This window comes from Cygnus olor, chromosome 2 (assembly GCF_009769625.2).
Source record: "Cygnus olor isolate bCygOlo1 chromosome 2, bCygOlo1.pri.v2, whole genome shotgun sequence".
In the NCBI taxonomy this organism is placed as follows: Eukaryota; Metazoa; Chordata; class Aves; order Anseriformes; family Anatidae; genus Cygnus; species Cygnus olor.
The window spans coordinates 125,045,937-125,064,503 of NC_049170.1; the positions used below are offsets into that span (position 1 = coordinate 125,045,937).

General features: G+C 35.6%; 1 protein-coding gene across 1 annotated transcript in view; it reads left to right on the top strand.

Annotated features, from left to right (window-relative positions):
* Positions 1-18,567, top strand: part of LOC121064414 (phosphatidylinositol 3,4,5-trisphosphate-dependent Rac exchanger 2 protein) — a 127,337-nt gene that overhangs the window by 29,765 nt on the left and 79,005 nt on the right. The window contains exons 10-20 of the mRNA XM_040545854.1: positions 2,521-2,624; positions 3,956-4,005; positions 4,586-4,661; positions 5,223-5,295; positions 6,453-6,595; positions 6,755-6,847; positions 8,245-8,393; positions 10,731-10,816; positions 12,610-12,746; positions 15,877-15,994; positions 16,880-17,064. Coding sequence (XP_040401788.1) covers positions 2,521-2,624; positions 3,956-4,005; positions 4,586-4,661; positions 5,223-5,295; positions 6,453-6,595; positions 6,755-6,847; positions 8,245-8,393; positions 10,731-10,816; positions 12,610-12,746; positions 15,877-15,994; positions 16,880-17,064 — 1,214 coding nt within the window. The remainder of the gene's footprint in view (positions 1-2,520; positions 2,625-3,955; positions 4,006-4,585; positions 4,662-5,222; positions 5,296-6,452; positions 6,596-6,754; positions 6,848-8,244; positions 8,394-10,730; positions 10,817-12,609; positions 12,747-15,876; positions 15,995-16,879; positions 17,065-18,567) is intronic.

Consider the following 18,567-nt stretch of genomic DNA (forward strand, 5'->3'; position numbering starts at 1 on the left):
ACACACAAAACAACTTGGTGTTCCTTATTTTAGTACTAATGAGCATTTTATCATATTTAACTGTTTGAAACTATGGACTCGCAAATGTACAGCTCATACTAGTTGATACTAGTAGCTGATAGATGATCTATCCTTCCTCTTGAGCCAAATCACATCTGTATCTAGAACAACCTGCCCCGCCTTGCACCCAGTGAATAGTGATTTACAGCTTCCCTCACAGCTTCCCTCGATATATTTAGTAGGTAACACAATGCAGCTGAGTCAGGAGCATCCTTGTTTGGTTTCCTTGCTTTCCAGAGTGCAGGATGTGCCAAGTCTGTGGGCCTGCTCCAATAGTTTTTGGTGTACTGTGTGTAAATAGGGGCTGCAAAGAACACTACAAATGACTACAGACACTACAACGCAATGTTCTTCAGACTGCAGAGCCTGTTCTGTTCTTCATGGACATGCAAGAATGGAAAGGTGCTTTGCAGTCATGGTTCCTTCCCTGTGCATCTCTGTAACAGTAAGGAACAGTTTGACCTTAAGCAATATGATCCTGGCAGTGTTTTTTTTTTTTTCTTTTTTTTTTTCTGTCTTCTGTAGTTGCTGGTTTTAAAAACTCTTAATGTACATTGATCTACTGGAATATATCTTTTCTCCAACAGTAACACATTATATTTAATTACAGTACTAGAAGGTATCTTTTATTCCTGAGTTAAATGGTCACAGTCCAGTAAAATCAATTTCAATACTTATGCTAGGCATTATATATGAGAATTTTGTAGTGTGTATCTGATGTATTGGGAGTTAATGATATGTAAAAGAGCTAAGGGGTCATTGTGGATAATCGCCTCAGCAGAAAACCATGACTTCAAGGCAATCAGAGTAATGTCCTGGGCTTTACTATCAGTAGATATATCAAATGCAGGTAGAGAAGTTATTTTCTTTTGCACATGACACTGGTGAAAACACCGTATATATAATGTCCAGATTTTATGTCCATGTGTCAGATGATTGGTGGATATACTGAAGAGCTTGATAGTGTGTGAAAAATGATGCAGTGATTAGAGAAGACACCTTACTATGCAAAGTTTGTGGTGCTCAGCTACATTTTTGAAGAGGATAATGGATTAATATTATAGGTATAGGAATAGATATATTCCTTCCTTGGTATAGGAAGCGATGAAGAAGTACCTAACACTATCAGGCTTGTTACTCTGATAAACAAAGATATTAAAGAATCATAGAATCGTTAGGGTTGGAAAAGATCTCTAAGATCATCTAGTCCAACTGTCCACCTACCACCGATATTACCCACTAAACCATGTCCCTGAGTACCACATCTACCCTTTCCTTAAACACCTCCAGGGATGGTGACTTCCCTGGGCAACCTGTTCCAATGCCTAACCACTCTTTCTGAGAAGAGATTTTTTCCTAATATCCAACCTGAACCTCCCCTGGCACAACTTGAGGCCATTCCCTTTTGTCCTATCACTAGTTATATGTGAGAAGAGGTCAACCCCCAGCTCCCCACACCTTCCTTTCAGGTAGTTGTAGAGAGCAATGAGGTCTCCCCTGAGCCTCCTCTTCTCCAGACTAAACAACCCCAGTTCCCTCAGCCACTCCTCATAAGACTCGACTTATGATAGCCTCCTTTAATAGTAGATGCCATGCAAATTTCCTTTCAAATTAAAGCTTACATTTTCAAGCAAACCAATAAAAAATACACCATCCCAGGATGGTGCCAGTGCTTCCTGCTGTCCTCAGCCATCAATTGAATCAGCTGTTTTTCAGAAGGCCTTACTGTAGTCCTGTTAGCAGGAGAAGTATTGTATCATATGATGTGGCTTCAGATGAAATATTTGAAGTTGTGAGGTTTGTTGTTGAAGTCTTGTGAAACTGCTGAATGCAAATCCACCTGCTAAGACACTTTTCCATGGGTCTTAGGCGACGTGGATCATGTATATTGACTTAACAGCCTCGTGATGGTTGCAAGTCTCTTGCACTGAAGACCTTCAGCTGGCTGTATATAGAGGAAGACAGGCCTTCTTTGCTCTCAAGTGCAGGACTGGTCAGATGTGTTATGGAGGGTCCTTTATTGACTCATCTGAGATTGGCCTTGGCAAGAATTTGGACAGGGAATAATGTGGAACAATACATTGATAATTGCAAAAGAAGCTGTCTTTTTGGCTATTTGATAAACTTTGCAAGTGCACTGAAGACTAAAACGTGCTTGAATGCCTGATTTTCTAGGCTGTTCCAGGCTGTTTGTCATTCTTATTCTTTGCCCCATTACTTAAATTTGTTGGTTTCCTGTGGGCTACTTATATGTTGTGAGAAATATCGTCACCAGTGACATAAAGGAACTTAGGGAAGGTGATTTAATCATGCTTCCTACCCTCCCTGTCTGAAATCTGTCTATAATGTAATGGACTGTTATTTGAAGGAATGACTTTGCCCTTCTTTTTTGTCTATTTCTGTGGAAAGTGACCTGGCTATACACGTTTTCTTTTTTTTTTTTTTTTTTTTTTAATTTAGTTACAGATAAGCACCAATTCAAACCTGAACACATGCTGTACAGATTCCGATACGATGATGGAACATACTATCCAAGAAACGAGATGCAGGAAGTGATTTCTAAGGTACATAATGGAGCAGTTGCTATTATTAGGAAGAATGCTCCAGAAATGGAGATTCTGCTTGAGAAATAAAGTAAAATGTTATGCTAGAATACATAACATCCTTTCACACTTGCCTGCCTCTGTACTTATGTGAATCAAATTTAATTTTCCAGTTCTAAGGGAAGACCTTGGCTTGTTGTTACATATTTTACATATGAAATTTAAAAATGTATTTTAATTACTTAATGATTTCATATGTGCGATGCATTGGCTGTGTTTCTGGGTAATTCTGAAGCTGTCATTTCAGTCCATTGCATTTTTCAATCAATTTTAATAGATTTGAACTTATATATAGATTTTTAAAAAAATCTATTAAATCTGAGTGTCTTGTATTAATGACTTAAGGCAGTAAATCAAGAGTCACATAGATATTTAAACATAGGTAGTAGTATCCATCTACACTACTAGGTGTAACACTTCTATTGAACAAAGTTGCCTTTAAACTCATCTTATGATTTTGACATAGTGGAAAACTGCAGTATCTTGGATATTGCATTACAATGTCACTCACTTTTCTGCTGGCATTGTTAATGTATATCTAGAAGAACCTTCAATACCGAATTCTAGCAGGCACAACAATGTAGAATGGAACCTGTTTTCATGCAATTTTTTATTGTTATACATGTTTCGTCTTGTATATTATAAGCATAATTGTTTTTTTGATAGTCTGCTATGGAATGCTTACGTGATTTCTTAATGCTATTTTCTGATGGTAGTATCTTAAATTCCTTCAAGCATTCTATTTTTTGTTTTCAATTGAAAATGTATTACATCTTTTCACATCTTTGAATCTTTTTTACTTTTAAGCTTACTGTTTAGTTGTAATTTCACTTTGTAAAAAAAAGGTACTTATGTGTGTAACTTTTAATTGTATTATTTTTTTTACTTTAGTTGCTTGCTTTATATGTAGAGTACCAATCAGTGATTCAGAAGACCTTAATTCATAGAAACGTTACTTTATCTTTCAAGTTTTGTGTACTTTTTTTTTTCAAAATACTGTACTTTTTTTTTTTTAATGCTATCTTAAAGCTGATCATTTTTGCATGTGTAGCAGTTAAGCTTGGTTAGAAATGGTTTATGTCTCATGTTTTTTTTTTTTGTCAATATTGTTATCTGGAAATAGTAAGTTTTGGCGCATAAAGAAATTCGAATAGTTTTGTTTTACTAGCTAAGTGAAGTGCATTTAAAACATCTAGCTTTTTTACTGTGTCCATTTCTCTCATGTTCTCTGGGGTGTGAATGTGTAACCACATTATAATCCACATAAGTAACCTCATCTTTCTCTTTTACAGGGTGTACGACTGTACTGTCGCCTTCACAGTCTCTTCACCCCAGTAATTCGGTGAGTCTAGTTGGGAAATCCTTAGAGACTCATTCAAGAGAAGTATGTATTCTGAAGATACTGTGTTTGAATGTAGGAACCTAACCCACCTTTCTAAGATTGGTCTTTAGGGAGAAATCAAAAAAGATTGAAGGGCTATAAAGACAAAAAGTGTAACTGCATCATAAAATGAGTGCAAACTCAGTCCAAGATTATATTTTTTCCAGACTTTTAGAGCCTTCTAGGTCCTGATAGATGTGTTTATATGCTTACTGTAGATATTAATATACTCACTTCTTTACTAATATTCCATTACTCATTTGTAGAATCTCAGCTGCAAGAAGGCAACTGTCTTTATGTTGCAGTGGCAAAGTAAGATATGGTCAGCCTTCCCCTTTCTATCTATACTGAAAGGTTTGACTTGCTTTACTCCAGAGGCAACTTCTGAAGCTCTATTTCTGAACCACTACAAAATGGTCAATTCATGCTTGTACTAACTTGTATAGAAAATAAGTGATTTTTGTTTGTTTGTTTTTAATTTAGGCTCTTTTGACATTTTGCTTAATATATATACCTACATATATATTTTTGTTTTGGACAGGGATAAAGATTATCACCTGAGAACCTACAAATCTGTAGTCATGGCTAACAAACTCATAGACTGGTTGATTGCACAGGCAAGTGTATACCTTTGGATTTACGTACTTTTCTAAATATTGCATTTAAATTATGATTTGAAAGGTAGTGATGCATTAGGTGGAATAACATCCACTTTGTGTAAGAACAGTGTGTGTGTGTGCGCATGCACGCATGTTTGTGTGTAATCCTCATAAACCAGTAAAGTAACAGAAATCAGCTGTCAACAGCCATGCTATTCATCCCTTTTGTGCTTATCTTCCTTATTTGCAATTGAACTTTAAATGTTTTAATGAGACTTAACTTTGTAATTCAGCATGTAATATTGTTCGAGGCTTAAAATGAAATGGATAGCCTCTGAAAACTCTAAATTACTAACTAGAAGTCAGTACCAATTTGCTTTTATAATTCTGTTTTATTTTAAGCAAACCAGGAACAAGAACAGGGTAACCTGTTCATTCAGTCAACATGTACCAGCTTTATAAAATAGAAGTAAAAATTCTCAATACTTTTATACTTGCCCTGTGAGGTTACACCATTATGAATAGAATCCATTTTACTTATATATTAAAATATAAAGAAAATATGCTATGGTTTAACAGGGGGATTGCCGGACCAGGGAGGAAGCTATGATCTTCGGTGTAGCTCTTTGTGATAATGGGTTTATGCATCATGGTAAGTAAATACATTCTATACAAGGTATACATACCTTTTGTTTAATGCCATATCTACATAGTAGGAAGGAAATGCAGGCGTTGTTAAAGATATTACAGAAGGTATAGGAAATTGGTTCATTATATCACTGGAGAAACCTATGCTACAATCTTGGAGAAGAAGAAGAAAAATATCTATTGTATACTCTGAAAATTATTTTCAGTCAATTTTAAAGCATATACTGAGGGTTTCATCTTTCGAAGGGTTTAGAGGTAGAATTTTGGTGAGCCACATTGAAAGAAAATTCTTAAGCAGGTAATACATGTTTGCACAGGTGAGACTGAAGATAGACCTTGAGGAAATATGTAGGAAATCATTTTTGGAGGAATGAATCAAGTGTGGTGGAGCATGACTTTAAATATGTGAAGTGGTGACAGCCAGAGAAAGTGGACTGTAGAAAAATGAGAAAATAATAAAGACAGCAGAGAACAAAGAAGAAGGGAGAGGAGAGCAGAGATAAGTGGAGTACCAAAAATGAGGAGAACACGGTTGTATTTAATACTATCAGAGGGAAGGTTTCAGTGAAATGATTGAAGTAGTGGGTCATTTACTGAAATAAAGAAGAAGAGATCATTTTCTCATCAGCTTGGTTCGATAAGGAGGAAGAATTAACTTCCTCTCAGACCATGTTCACTTTTGCCTTTGATTTTTGAACATACAAACTGCATCTGTCTGCTGTTCTAGTTGCTTCCACATCCCCAGCAAACCCATTTCTAATACTGAATGTGGCATACTTCATTCATGCACTTGAAGAGTGCCAGAACTTGGTGGTGTGCGTTTCCAGCAGCTGTCCAACAGAACTTTTCAAAATCATATTCTTAAATCAATTTTAGGAAGAAACCTTGTGCTAAAACCTTTTCAGGCTAAGCTAGTCTTCCTAACCTTGGTGAAATCTAAATACTGTAGCTGAAAATAAACTTAGTGATACCTATCTATAATGGATCCAGAAAAAAGAGAGTTGCTAATGTTAAAAATTAAGATTTCCCTAGCTTCACACACAAAGTAGTTTGCTAGCATTTAATTTGTACACGTTCAGTATTTTGTGGTTCATAAACAACATGATATTCAAGAATTCAAAAGAAGAACAGGATTAATGTTTGTGTTTCTGTGTCATACAGTGTTAGAGAAAAGTGAATTTAAAGATGAACCACTGTTGTTTCGTTTTTATGCGGATGAAGAAATGGAAGGGTCAAATATGAAGCACAGACTGATGAAACATGATTTGAAAGTAGTGGAAAATGTCATAGCTAAGTCATTATTGGTGAGTTAAACCAAATTATCATACGTTTTGATGAGTAAAAACCAAATTGGTTGTAGTGACAGTAAATTAGCACTTTGTATTGTTTTTTAATGGAGCTGTATTTACTAAATGCCTTTCTGAACAACCTTTTGAACAATTTTGAACAATTCTATTTTTCAGATCAAATCTAATGAAGGCACCTATGGTTTTGGTTTAGAAGATAGAAATAAGGTGCCAGTTATTAAAGTGGTGGAGAAAGGATCCAATGCTGAGGTATTAAATATTATAAATTATCTTTCTTTTTATTGACTTGCTCACAGGTGTATGATTTATATATCAGTTAAGAAAATGTGTGATACTAGATGATAATACAATAATTTGAGAACTTTTCAAGTTAGCTATGATTATTATACTTTTTTTGTTTTGTTTTGTTTTGCTTTGTTTGTTTAAAATAGAGCTGTGACCATTAGCAACATTTATTTTATACAGAGGTAATTTGTTATGAGTTTTGAAAAAGTAATGGTTTAATTTTAATGCTTTAAAAAATATTCCAGTGATTACATTACTCATGAATGGAATAAACATCCTTCAGTAGAATATGAAATGAATATAGAACAGTACTGTAGTCTGTAGGTTGCACTTGATGTATTTCATAATAAAGGATGTATCAAGCAATTCCAGAATTTAAAAATCTGAATAAATAAATCATAGCCTTTCAGTTTGTTAGTATTGCTTTAGTTGTTCTTTGGGTAATTTAATATTGTTCTAGTGAATTGTATGGGAGTCTCTATATGTGTAAATATACAGAAATAATCTCTTCTATGAGAGAAAAAAAAAGACTTGGATTTCAAGCCCTTCTATTTCTAAGCCCCACATCTCATTGTGGGATAAAAATTGTGATAAAAATAGATACGACAGAACAATGCAACATACAATACAACCGCAGAACTATATCCAGAGATATTTTGCTGTTGGCTTTGCATAATTCCATATGGTCTTTTTCAGCAGTCAGGTTCTGTCATGATCTCAGGTGGCACTAAGACTTTGCATGTGCCCTGAGCAGTTCTGTGTACTCTGGCCATCCTAGCTGGGAATGGTTTCTTTCTTGTTAGACCATAGTTTAAAGATTGTGTGCAATTTGGTTGCTGTACTGTTGGCTCAAAAGTATGGCCATAAAAATTTCATGGATACCATTCTGTTTTGGAGCTTAAAAGGTATTCTCTTACTAAAATACTCATCAGGTCCTTCCTTGTCAAAAGAAGCTTTAGCTCCTTTGGAGAATGACATGTGGGCAAATGAGGTAACATCAACAATATAATAATAATAATAATAGCAATAAAAAGCCAACAACTGGATCAATGAAGGCTATTGTGTTAATTATTACAGGTATTAACTAATATTGTAATACTTCAATAAAATCTTGACTGACACTAGGACTTGTCATTAGGTCTCTTCAGAGGGAGAGTTTACAGTGTGCTTAAGGTCACTATAACGCATTCCAGAACCAATTTTTTTGTGTGTCTTTTGGGTGTAGTTTGTGAAGGAGGCATAAAGAATTTTCTGTAAGTGTGTGTGTCATTATTCCTATTGGGGTTGCATGCAAGCAGAAGAAAACATAATGTTGGTGGTTATAAAAGGCAAACATCTACACAACTGTTATTGTTTTCTAGATGGCAGGCTTGGAGGTTGGAAAAAAAATCTTCGCCATTAACGGTGACCTGGTTTTTCTGCGACCCTTTAGTGAAGTGGATTGCTTCCTGAAAACATGTTTAAACAGCAGAAAGCCCCTGCGGGTTCTTGTGAGCACTAAACCACGGGAGTAAGTTGTCATTCCTTTGGGGGAATTTTTAGAAACTACAATTGAAGCAAATTTAAAAAGACAAGTGGAACTTCAAACAGTGCTACTGTAAAGTTATTTTAAATGCTTTGCCGAATCTCACTTTGTAAAGTCAAGCAATTTGATCTGCTTTGATTTTGTTTTACTAAATTTGTCAGTCAGCAAAAACAAAACACAAGTGCTTTACATCATCAGGTCTGCCACGTTAAGTACATGAAGAAACCACAAGTGTAAATGAGGTTTCTTTGAATACATGGACAGTTTTGATCACTTATCTCTTACTTATGTTTATTAAACAAGTTCCTCTGTCTGGGGATTAGTTCCTGGTTTGGCAGAAGTTGGGCTTTGTGATCTAATGGGCCTCTTTGGTATGTGTGCTGGTTGTGTAAACAACAGTAGCAAGTAAACAACTCCAGATCTTTGTGTAACAGCTGTATTTCTACACAAAGTTTTGACCCCTGCAATCTGAGTAGAATTTTTGTTACATAAAAGAAATACAAAGTCAGGCCTAATGCCTGGGTTCAGTAGATATGTTAACAAACATAGGTCTATCAGTAAAGTTGTTAATGGTTTCTGTGTAACGAAGGAAGAGGAGAATAAGAAACAGCAGTTGGGAGAAATTCTGATCAAATTTTGCAGAGAAAGGAGGAACCCATCCTGTTGCCCAGTAACACAGAGAGTGAGCCTTGGAAATGGCTCCACTTAAGCAGCAGAACAGAGATGTATTTCTCCTGTTAATAAGAGAAGATGGCTTGAGAAATACAGGGGCAACCAGAACAGGAAAAAGAGCAAAGAAAGAAATACGGCATAAAGTTGATCAACTGGACTGGTAATACAAAAAAGAACAGCAACCAAATCAAAGAGCAGCAGGAACACAATAGGTGATAGTATTGTAGCAAACATAAAAAGCATATCCTAGCATTTCTTTAATGCAGATCTTGGATCAATTTCTGATCACGTTTTCTTCACAACTCACCAGTGAAGACATAGGTGAATTTCAAGGATAACAGAGATTATCTAGTGAATGAGGAGTTCAGAGGAGTTTAAGAACTCGTTTCCTGTACTGCCTGCATTTTGTCAGAAGCTGCTACTAGCACAACTGTGTTGGCTGTAGAGACAACTATTCTCTCATAAATTCTTAGCTGAAACTGCCAGTGATGTTCTGTTATAGTTTATTCATTAACATGTTCACAATGCATTTTTGTACAAATCTCTACAAATTTATAGGCCCCAATGGGATTTGGATCTCATGTGTGCTTCTAATTGTCTCCAAATGCTAAACATTCTGTATACCAGAAAAAAAGTGAAAGTACAAGAAATGAAGCAATGATACTGTTCAAATCTATCTGTAAATCAAACTTACTACAGTTCAAATGTATTTTAAATTCACTTTTCACCATCAATTTGGATTTGTCTGCTTTTGCACTAGCACGTGAAGTCCAGTGCAAAGATCCCTTAAATAATAACGGAACTGGCTCTGGAAGTAAAGACTGCAAAGTTAGATCAGTGCAGTGTTATGCATGACCTAACCAGTTTTGATAAGGGCTAATGCAGCTGTGTTGCTTTTTCTGGAACCTGAGCTGACATCATGTTAGCTTACTTTGGGCAAGATCGGGGCTTAATTTTAAGGAGTAGATGTGAATTTTGATACCCAGAACAGTGTTTTTGTTGGTCATGGTTGTCAATATTTCATATTACTGTTGCACTTAGACCAAGCAAGTGTGTAACACAATGTGCTTATAAGTTACATAAACAGTACTATGCAATTCTTTACAAAACACATTGCTTTGCATAGCTGCTCAGAAAAGCTGTAGCCAAATATATAGCCAAATAAATTTTTTTCAACAAAAGTTAGCAAATGCAAACACAGATCTAGTCTCCACGGTGTTTTGCAGCTCATGTGACAAGGCCTGCCATGATCTGTGATCCCCAGACTCTGTGCTCTTGCCAGATAGACTGCCTGCCTTCCCAGGGCTTTCAGCGTTGCTGTTTTGTGACAACTTACCCGAATTGCAGTCCCTTTGGGAGGAATTTGAAAACTGCAGTGCTGCTTTGGTCTTAATTGGCATACTGAAATTCCATGTGAAATAGTATTGCCTTCCTCTGGTTAGTTTTAGTATCTCCACTTGCTCTTAATTCTGATGTAAGCTGTTCAAAGGATTGGGAATATGATGCTGAATCTGAAACTGTGAATTGACTGACAGTGTGAAGTTTTACACCCTGGTGTAAAGAACGCACTACTTATTGCTGTCCACTTTTATTCTAAATAACAATATTCTACCTTTTGTTATGTTCATACTGAATTTTTGCTTGTATCAGGACAGTGAAGATTCCTGACTCTGCAGATGGACTTGGATTCCAAATCCGGGGCTTTGGCCCATCAGTCGTCCATGCTGTTGGGAGAGGTAAGTCAACACTAGTGGTCATTATACATTTCATATCTAGGTGGCCTGGCTGAGATAAATCAAAATGAGCTCCAGTGAATAGGTAAGGTAAGTTAAAGGTGTGACTTCACAGACTGAGGAATAGTTGACAGATGGAAAATTCCTTTCTCCAGTGAATGGGTGCTGGGAATTTTTTCCTGAAAGTTAATTTGTTAGGTCACCGTGTAGTTCTGCAATGTTCTGAAAAAGTTCTCCAGAAAGTCCAGTTTTCACAAACCTTTTCAGTGGTGCTGGTGACCTGCTTTGTCACAGTAATTGCAGATCTCTCCTCTAAATACAGTTTTGTTTGTTTTGTTTTGTTTTTCTATTTTGTGATATATTATTCGAATGCTTGCCATTCCTAACTTGATAAATTCTGGGTTGCTGCATTGGCAACAAAAGTAGTTCAAACATTTTTTGTTGCTGTTGCACACTGTTAATGGTAAAGCCAGATACCACTGTATTTTCAGCTATTGTGGGGCAGTTGCGTCCTTTCTCCTCCTACTACCTTTGTAATTGAGGAATTTAAAATGAACTGATCTGCAAAGCAGACAGATTTGTACAGAGCTTGATAACTTTTTTTTTCTTGGCTGTGGTGCCAGAAATTAGATTTTCGAGAGAAAGTCTAATAAACTAGACTGTTGAGCTGATGTGATAATTATTTCTGCACCTGGATCTCAATTCAACTGCCTATCCTTATTCATTAAGCCCATACTTATTCCAATTAGCCTCAATAGTACGTAAATCTTGCTTATGTGGTTTGCTAAACCTGAAAGATTGTAGGCATATGCTTAAATACTCTGCCAAATTGGAACTTTTTTTTAATGAAGTAAAAAATTTCTGCTTTTCTTTTTTTTTTTGGAGAGGGAGATTTAGTAAGGCTTATTTTTGTTTTCAAATCCACACTTACGTGGATTGCAATAGCTGGCAATGGTATCATTTCCAAAGACTTCCTTTGGTTTTAGATCTAAAACTATCATCTATTGTTGCAGTTTTTATATTTTTTAAGCAACACCAAAACCTGATAGTGCCTAAAATAAGAGAAACCCTTACTTTATATTGTTTAATACTGAAACAATATATTGTTTGTTATTTCCTTGTCAAATATGCTCAGCTGGCAAGTCATAACATGGTTTTCTTTTTGTCAGCCCTACAAATTCAGTTTAGACTTTTCTAACAGTTGGCTTCTTCACCTCAGTGTAGCATTCTCAAAGCAATAGATTTTAACTTCACCAGCACCTCTGTAGCAATAGCAAGAGAGACATAAGGAGGTGAGTGTTCAGGTAGATGGTTATAGTCCAGCAGGCTGTCTTTCAGGAGTAGGCTTGAATCATACTGAAAAAAACTGGAGACAGCTGCTATTTTTACAGTACCTATTCCGTGGATAGAGGATTTTTCTAAGGTGGTTATTCTATTGTGGAAAGAAATTGCTGAACCATGTGTTTTATGTTGCACATACAATATACATATATATTACTCAAGATTATTGTTGTTATTATTATTGTTCAAGTTGCTTAGATGTTCTACTCTGTTATCTTTGGATATTTGAACTAAAACTGTAAGGCACTCTGTTACAAATGAATTGGAAAAAAGATGAAAACATGGATAGGATCCTTAGAAATGTCTTTGGAACTCTATTTTCTTGGAGTCCAGCTGACTTCAGAAGCACTCTGTGGTCAGAGGCTTTTGGGTTTTTGGACTGTAAGCTTTAAAGGAAATGGTTAGGAAAGGAAGTCTGTCAACTATGTGATTTTTTTATTATTTTTTTTTAATAGGAACAGTGGCAGCTGCAGCAGGTCTCCACCCTGGTCAATGCATAATCAAAGTGAATGGAATTAATGTCAGCAAAGAGACTCATGCAAGTGTTATTGCTCATGTCACGGCATGCAGGAAGTATAGGCGTCCAATGCAGGTACATTTAACTTGTTACTCTTGCAGATTTTCTGACTAAATATTTTTTTTGGTAAAATGTTCTCTGCAACCAAAGTAAACAGTGTGGTGTGTATCTCTGTCCATGCACCTGTTGAGATTGAGAGTGATGAAGGGATAGGAGTGGTGAATAAAAGTGGAAGGAAGCCAGTTGAATTATGAAAACTGAACATTCCTCAGTATATTGCTGATGTTCAAGGTCTCTTTAATTTCTGCATTAAAAAAATGTAAGCTTACGGCTAAGTTCTTAATATGGTATTTTTAAAGTCTTATTTCAAGTTTTTCTGCAGTTCTATGCAGAAAGCATTACGAGCTGTATTCTCATCATGATGGAGAGGGATTTACACAGTTCACTGCCTGCTCATCAGCATGAGAATGTAATGCAAAAAGCTGATCCTCTTCCAGAATTTTGTAACACTTCAGCACATAGAGAGCAGAGTGCACATATTTTGCCTATAAAAGTCTCTTTGTGTTCCCATTGCATTCCAATCTTGGAAATCAACATAAATTTAAGGCCTCAAAATTTCCCTTTTTTTAATATAAGCATCCAAGTTTCGTTATCTTTCTCACGTTAGTTTAGGAGAAAATCTAATGCCTTGCAAGATATAAATTGTAGGGAAGAAAACCAAAACCAGCTGGATTGTGTAATGTAATCTTTCCAAGTTCCTGCAAATTTTTCAGAAACTGTGAACTGGTATCATTAATTAATTTCACAGACTCTTCCAGTGCATGTTAATTGAGAAGAAAAATCCAATTAAAATCAGGAGTGAAATCCTTCTCTCATACCTACTGCATAGATATAAGAATTATAAGTAAGAATTAAAACTGTTACGCAAATACTGTCTTCATGAAAATGTCTGGATGTTTGTGTGGTTTTTTTTAACTGCAGTATGGAGTTGAAGTTGTTACATAACATATCGCGATAGAGCTCACCTATTCTTTAGAGGAATACGGGCTCTGGTAAAGAAAGGGTACTCTATGAGGAAGGAATGGATGGAATAAAAGATTAATTATTAAAAAAATTTTTTTTTAAATTGTACCAGGCATGTTTTCTCCCTTTTCTAAGCATGGAGTTCTGTAGATGTAATTGACAACCAAAGAAGATTGATTGATGTTGGCTGGCATGAATGTCTTCACATGCAAATTTACTGTTTTGGTTTTATTTCCATCCACTTGTGTAATATCTTGGAATACATACCTGTTTTTCTTATGCAGATTATTTATTTCAGTCTAAAAAAGTAGCTAATCATGTTCAGCAAATCACATATAACTAAACCCCCAGGTTGACAAGAATCTCTTAGAAAAACCTTCATTTAGGATGTAGTGCTATCAAATGATGTGAGATAACTGTCTAGACTGATGGCAGTATTCCCACTGGTGTCAAGACAGCTAAAATTTCACTTCCCATTCAGAAACGTGGGTTTTTAATTATTTGTAAGATGACTATGGATTTCTCCTATTTTGCAAGTAATTAGCCTATCGTTTAATTAACACAAATATTGCAGTCAGTCTCTCCTGTGGTTGGCAATTGCATAATTGAAAGGGGATCTTTTTCTGTGTTCTGAATATTCCACTTCTCAGTGTGAGGAGTCTTCCTGTTTGCCTGGCGTATGAAGCTTTATTTCAGTTGGTTGCAATGGGAATAACTGTGCAACTTCTGTTGGACAATGTCTGTATTTATTGTTTTGTCTGGAAAAAAGAAAATTGAAAGCAGATTTTGCTTTCTGATATTCCATGTAATTTCTTTGCAGTGATACTAACCATGATGTGACAGATTTATGCTTAGCGCGTCCCCCTGTAATGCATTTGGAGAATATGGTTCCAAATCATATAGCATTATATCTTATGTTAGCTTTTGAACAAGTGACTTCCAGTTGAAGTAACTAGTCCTTCTATTAGGCCACCTTAAGTTCAAATCATGAAGTAAGAGAACCCTTTCTCCCAAGCACCAAGTAATAAGACAAGGGGAAATGGCCTTAAGTTGTGCCAGGGGAGGTTTAGGTTGGATATTAGGAGAAATTTCTTTACTGAAGGGGTTGTGTGGCACTGCAATAGGCTGCCCAGGGAAGAGATTGAGTCACCATTCCTGGAGGTCTTCAAGAAACGTGTTGATTTAGAACTGAGTAGCATGGTTTAGTGGTGGACTTGTCAGTACTGAGTTAAAGGCTGGACTAGATGATCTTAGAGGTTTTTTACAACCTGAATGATTTTATGATTATGATTGTGCCATTTGTTCTGCTGTAGCTGTTAGAGAGGGAGTGATTAATTGAGTGTCAAGCTTCTTTTGAAATGTATGGGGAAGAGAAGAGCATTCTGTAGATGCCATATTTGATAGGCCCTTCCAAGAGGATGTGATGGACATATGTCTAAACAAGTGAGGGGGGAAAATGAGGTGTAAGCCTTACAGGTGGCTCCTTCATAGGCTGTATTACCAAGCCACCATTCCTGTACGCACATGTCTGTCAGTCACGTAAAATGCTGGACTTGCCTGAGATTCTGTCCTTTTAGCATGTTTTACTAATCTGTGGGAAAATAAAGCAGATCTAATAAAATAACTATCAAAAAGACAAATACAAGTAATGAAGGGTGTAGCGTATAAATTTGTTGCCAGTGACACATGGGTGATAGATTAGGTGGACATACCACATGTTCAGTTAGCATTCCGTAATCTTTCCAGTCTTGTGGATACACAGCAGATTTAGCAAGACAAGAACTGTTCTCTTGATTTTTTCACAATTTCTTGTCTCAAATATTTTTCAATCTGCAGTTTGATTTGAAATGTCTTAGATTATTTTTGGCAGAGACATGAAACTGATGGATGTCATACTACCACAGATTTCCTACTGTCTCATGACAGTATATACTTAAAAAAAAAAAAAAAAAAAAAAAGATTAAATGCTTCAGGTGGTTTTAGCCAAAGCCAAAATTCTCTGTAATTTTCAAAATATTATTTTGAACTCAAAGCTCAGAAGGCAGTAGATATGATATTCAGGGAATTAAAGCAACTATTGTGTGTTTGAGAGCAGTGGGATAAGCTGCTATCAATTGTGCTTGTAAAGATTTTCCTTTTTTTTTTTTTTTTTTTTTTTTTTTTTTTTTTTTTTTTTTTTTAGCAAGATTCTATACAGTGGATTTACAACAGCATTGAAAGCGCACAGGAAGATCTTCAGAAAACAAATGCCAAGCCCTCTGGAGATGATGGAGGAGATGCCTTTGACTGCAAAGTGGAAGGTATGTGATGGCTTGTTTTGATTTTGTTGTTGCTCAGAACGTTGGTGTAAGTAGCAAGGAAGATATAGGCAGTTGTTTTGTTTTCAGAGGTGAAACTGCAGGCAGACAGTAAGTTGTGCTTTATGTAAGGATTTGCCTTTTTATGTATTCTAAGGAGGTAAATTTAACATGCTGTTCCTTGAAAATTATTACATTTCTCATTTCAAGAAAAAGCTTCTGTGAACACTTCAGGGAAAATCTTTTCAATTTTCATTCATAGGATATGAAATCCTAGGAATTACCTGAATTATTTTCAACACCAGTAATCATTTAAGGTTAAATTAGATGAGTTAGTGACTACTGCATGAGAAATAACAAATCAGGTATCCTTCAGATTATTTTCAGGCAATTGACATTTAGATAAATCTGGATTCGTGTGCTTGTACAAAGATGATAATTAAAGAGGTGGTTAGCATGTGAACTGTATCTGTGTTCTCTGGGTAAATGGGTAGTGGTTTCATTTCTGATACTTTTCTTCTGGTTTATTTAGAATTTCTCAGTTTTTGTATTTTTGTTGTTACTGTATTTTACCTGTCTAGATTTTCAATGAAATTGAATTCGTCCCTTTCAGCAATGACTGTTTCTAAAGAAAGACTGTTGTGACTTGTCTGTTCATGCTTCTTTAGCAATTTTGTATTTTAGCATTCATAAAGCCACTGGTGTTCTGATTTTAAATCACTCACCTGGTAGCTGGGTTACGTGCTGTACATTTTCAAGTAGAATGGTCAGACCATACATATTTCTAGAACGTTTGCCTATGCCTCCCCCCCCACCCCTTATTTTTTTCAATTCAGTTTTCAGTGGCCAACCCTCCTCAACTGATTTGTATTACTTTCTTTATTCTAGAGGTGATTGACAAGTTTAATACTATGGCAATAATTGATGGGAAGAAAGATCATGTAAGCCTGACTGTTGACAATGTTCACCTGGAGTACGGAGTGGTTTACGAGTATGACAGCACAGCTGGAATAAAGTGCCATGTGTTAGAAAAAATGATTGAACCAAAGGGATTTTTCAGCTTGACTGCAAAGGTACTAAATAATTGTATGTGTTAATTCTTACTTGGCTGAATACCAATGTAGCAACATCTTTCTTCTGCTTATTCTTGGGATTATATGTATTTCATTTAATATCTTGTAATTGGTCGCCTTTATCCCTCTGACATTCTGAAGTATGATTGTGTACTCAGGAAGCAAAGTAAATTATGGTGTAGTTATAAATTGAGCTTCTAAACTGAACAAACATTAAAGAAATTTAGTCTTCCATTCTCCCTACCTCTCTCCCTTTTCTCTTAATTATCAAATAAAATTTCAAAGAAAGTCAAAGATTCAATGAAATGTCAAAACTTTGTGAAGGCAGGCTGTAGTTTCCAAATGTTATCTTATCTCATCAAAATTGCCTATGCAACTTTTTTTTTTTTTTTTTTTCCAGTGGCAGTAATGGAAGTAGCTTCATATGTTATTTTTTGTTTATATATTTTTTTTGTGTGTGTGTGTGTATGTTTTAAAGTAAAATAAAGCTCTGTATGTATGGGAGGCAAACACTGGCAAAATCACAGATGAAGAAAAGAGCAAGTGCAACTTTAGAGTTTGAGTTTTTTTCTTGCTGAATATTTCCAAATGGTAAAACCTGCAGTTGTCATGAAAGTGATAAAAAGTTAAAAAAAAAAAAAGTATGAAAAGCCATACTTTGGAGAAGTGTATTTATATCTGCAAATTTCTTATTCTGTTTTCTTTCCATCAGAAGTGTAAGCTAAAATACTGGTATTTTACTGAAATGACTGAAGCTACATATTTCTTTTCCCTAACTTCTCTTTGGAGCAGACTAGTTTGACAAACAAGGGAATAACTTCTTGCGCCAACATGACAAGCTTTGCAAGAGCTGGTCCAGTTAATTCCAAAAGTCACTGTCTTTAAAGTTGCTAATTCTTGCTGTAATTACAATTTCGTATAAAATATTAGAGGTATCAATTACTGACCGCTGAAGAAATATTTTTCCATTGTTGTATATGGAGTAGTAGTTAAGAAGAGAAGTACTTTCAGCATATAGATTGTGGCCATAAATAATGTTGTGTCATCACCCTTAGGGTTTAGGTTGGTTAATTATTTAAAGATTACATCTCTGTATTGTTTTTTAATAGTGTGACTGTTAGAAAAGTGTAGTGATAGTGAGTACAAAGGGTCCAGTGGTAAAAAACAAAAACAAAAACAAAAAACAGGCCCCTTTCTTCAAAGGCAATAATAAAAACTGTAGTGATGTTTTATCAACTATAGCTGTCTGCAAATGGTTTTCAGTATCCTAAACATAAACTTTTATGCACTTTCAATTAGGAGTTTGCTTCTCTCCATATCCTTCTCTCTCATCTTGCTGTGTATTTTTTGTTGCTTTGCATTTTTAAACATATCTATTCTGCATCATATGTAGTAGGTGAATGAAGTAATCTTGGATTGCTTTCCCATACTATGCAAAGCTTTACTGTGTTACCATGAGAAGTAACCAAAGTTGTATTGCAAAAGTTACTAGTTTTGAATGCA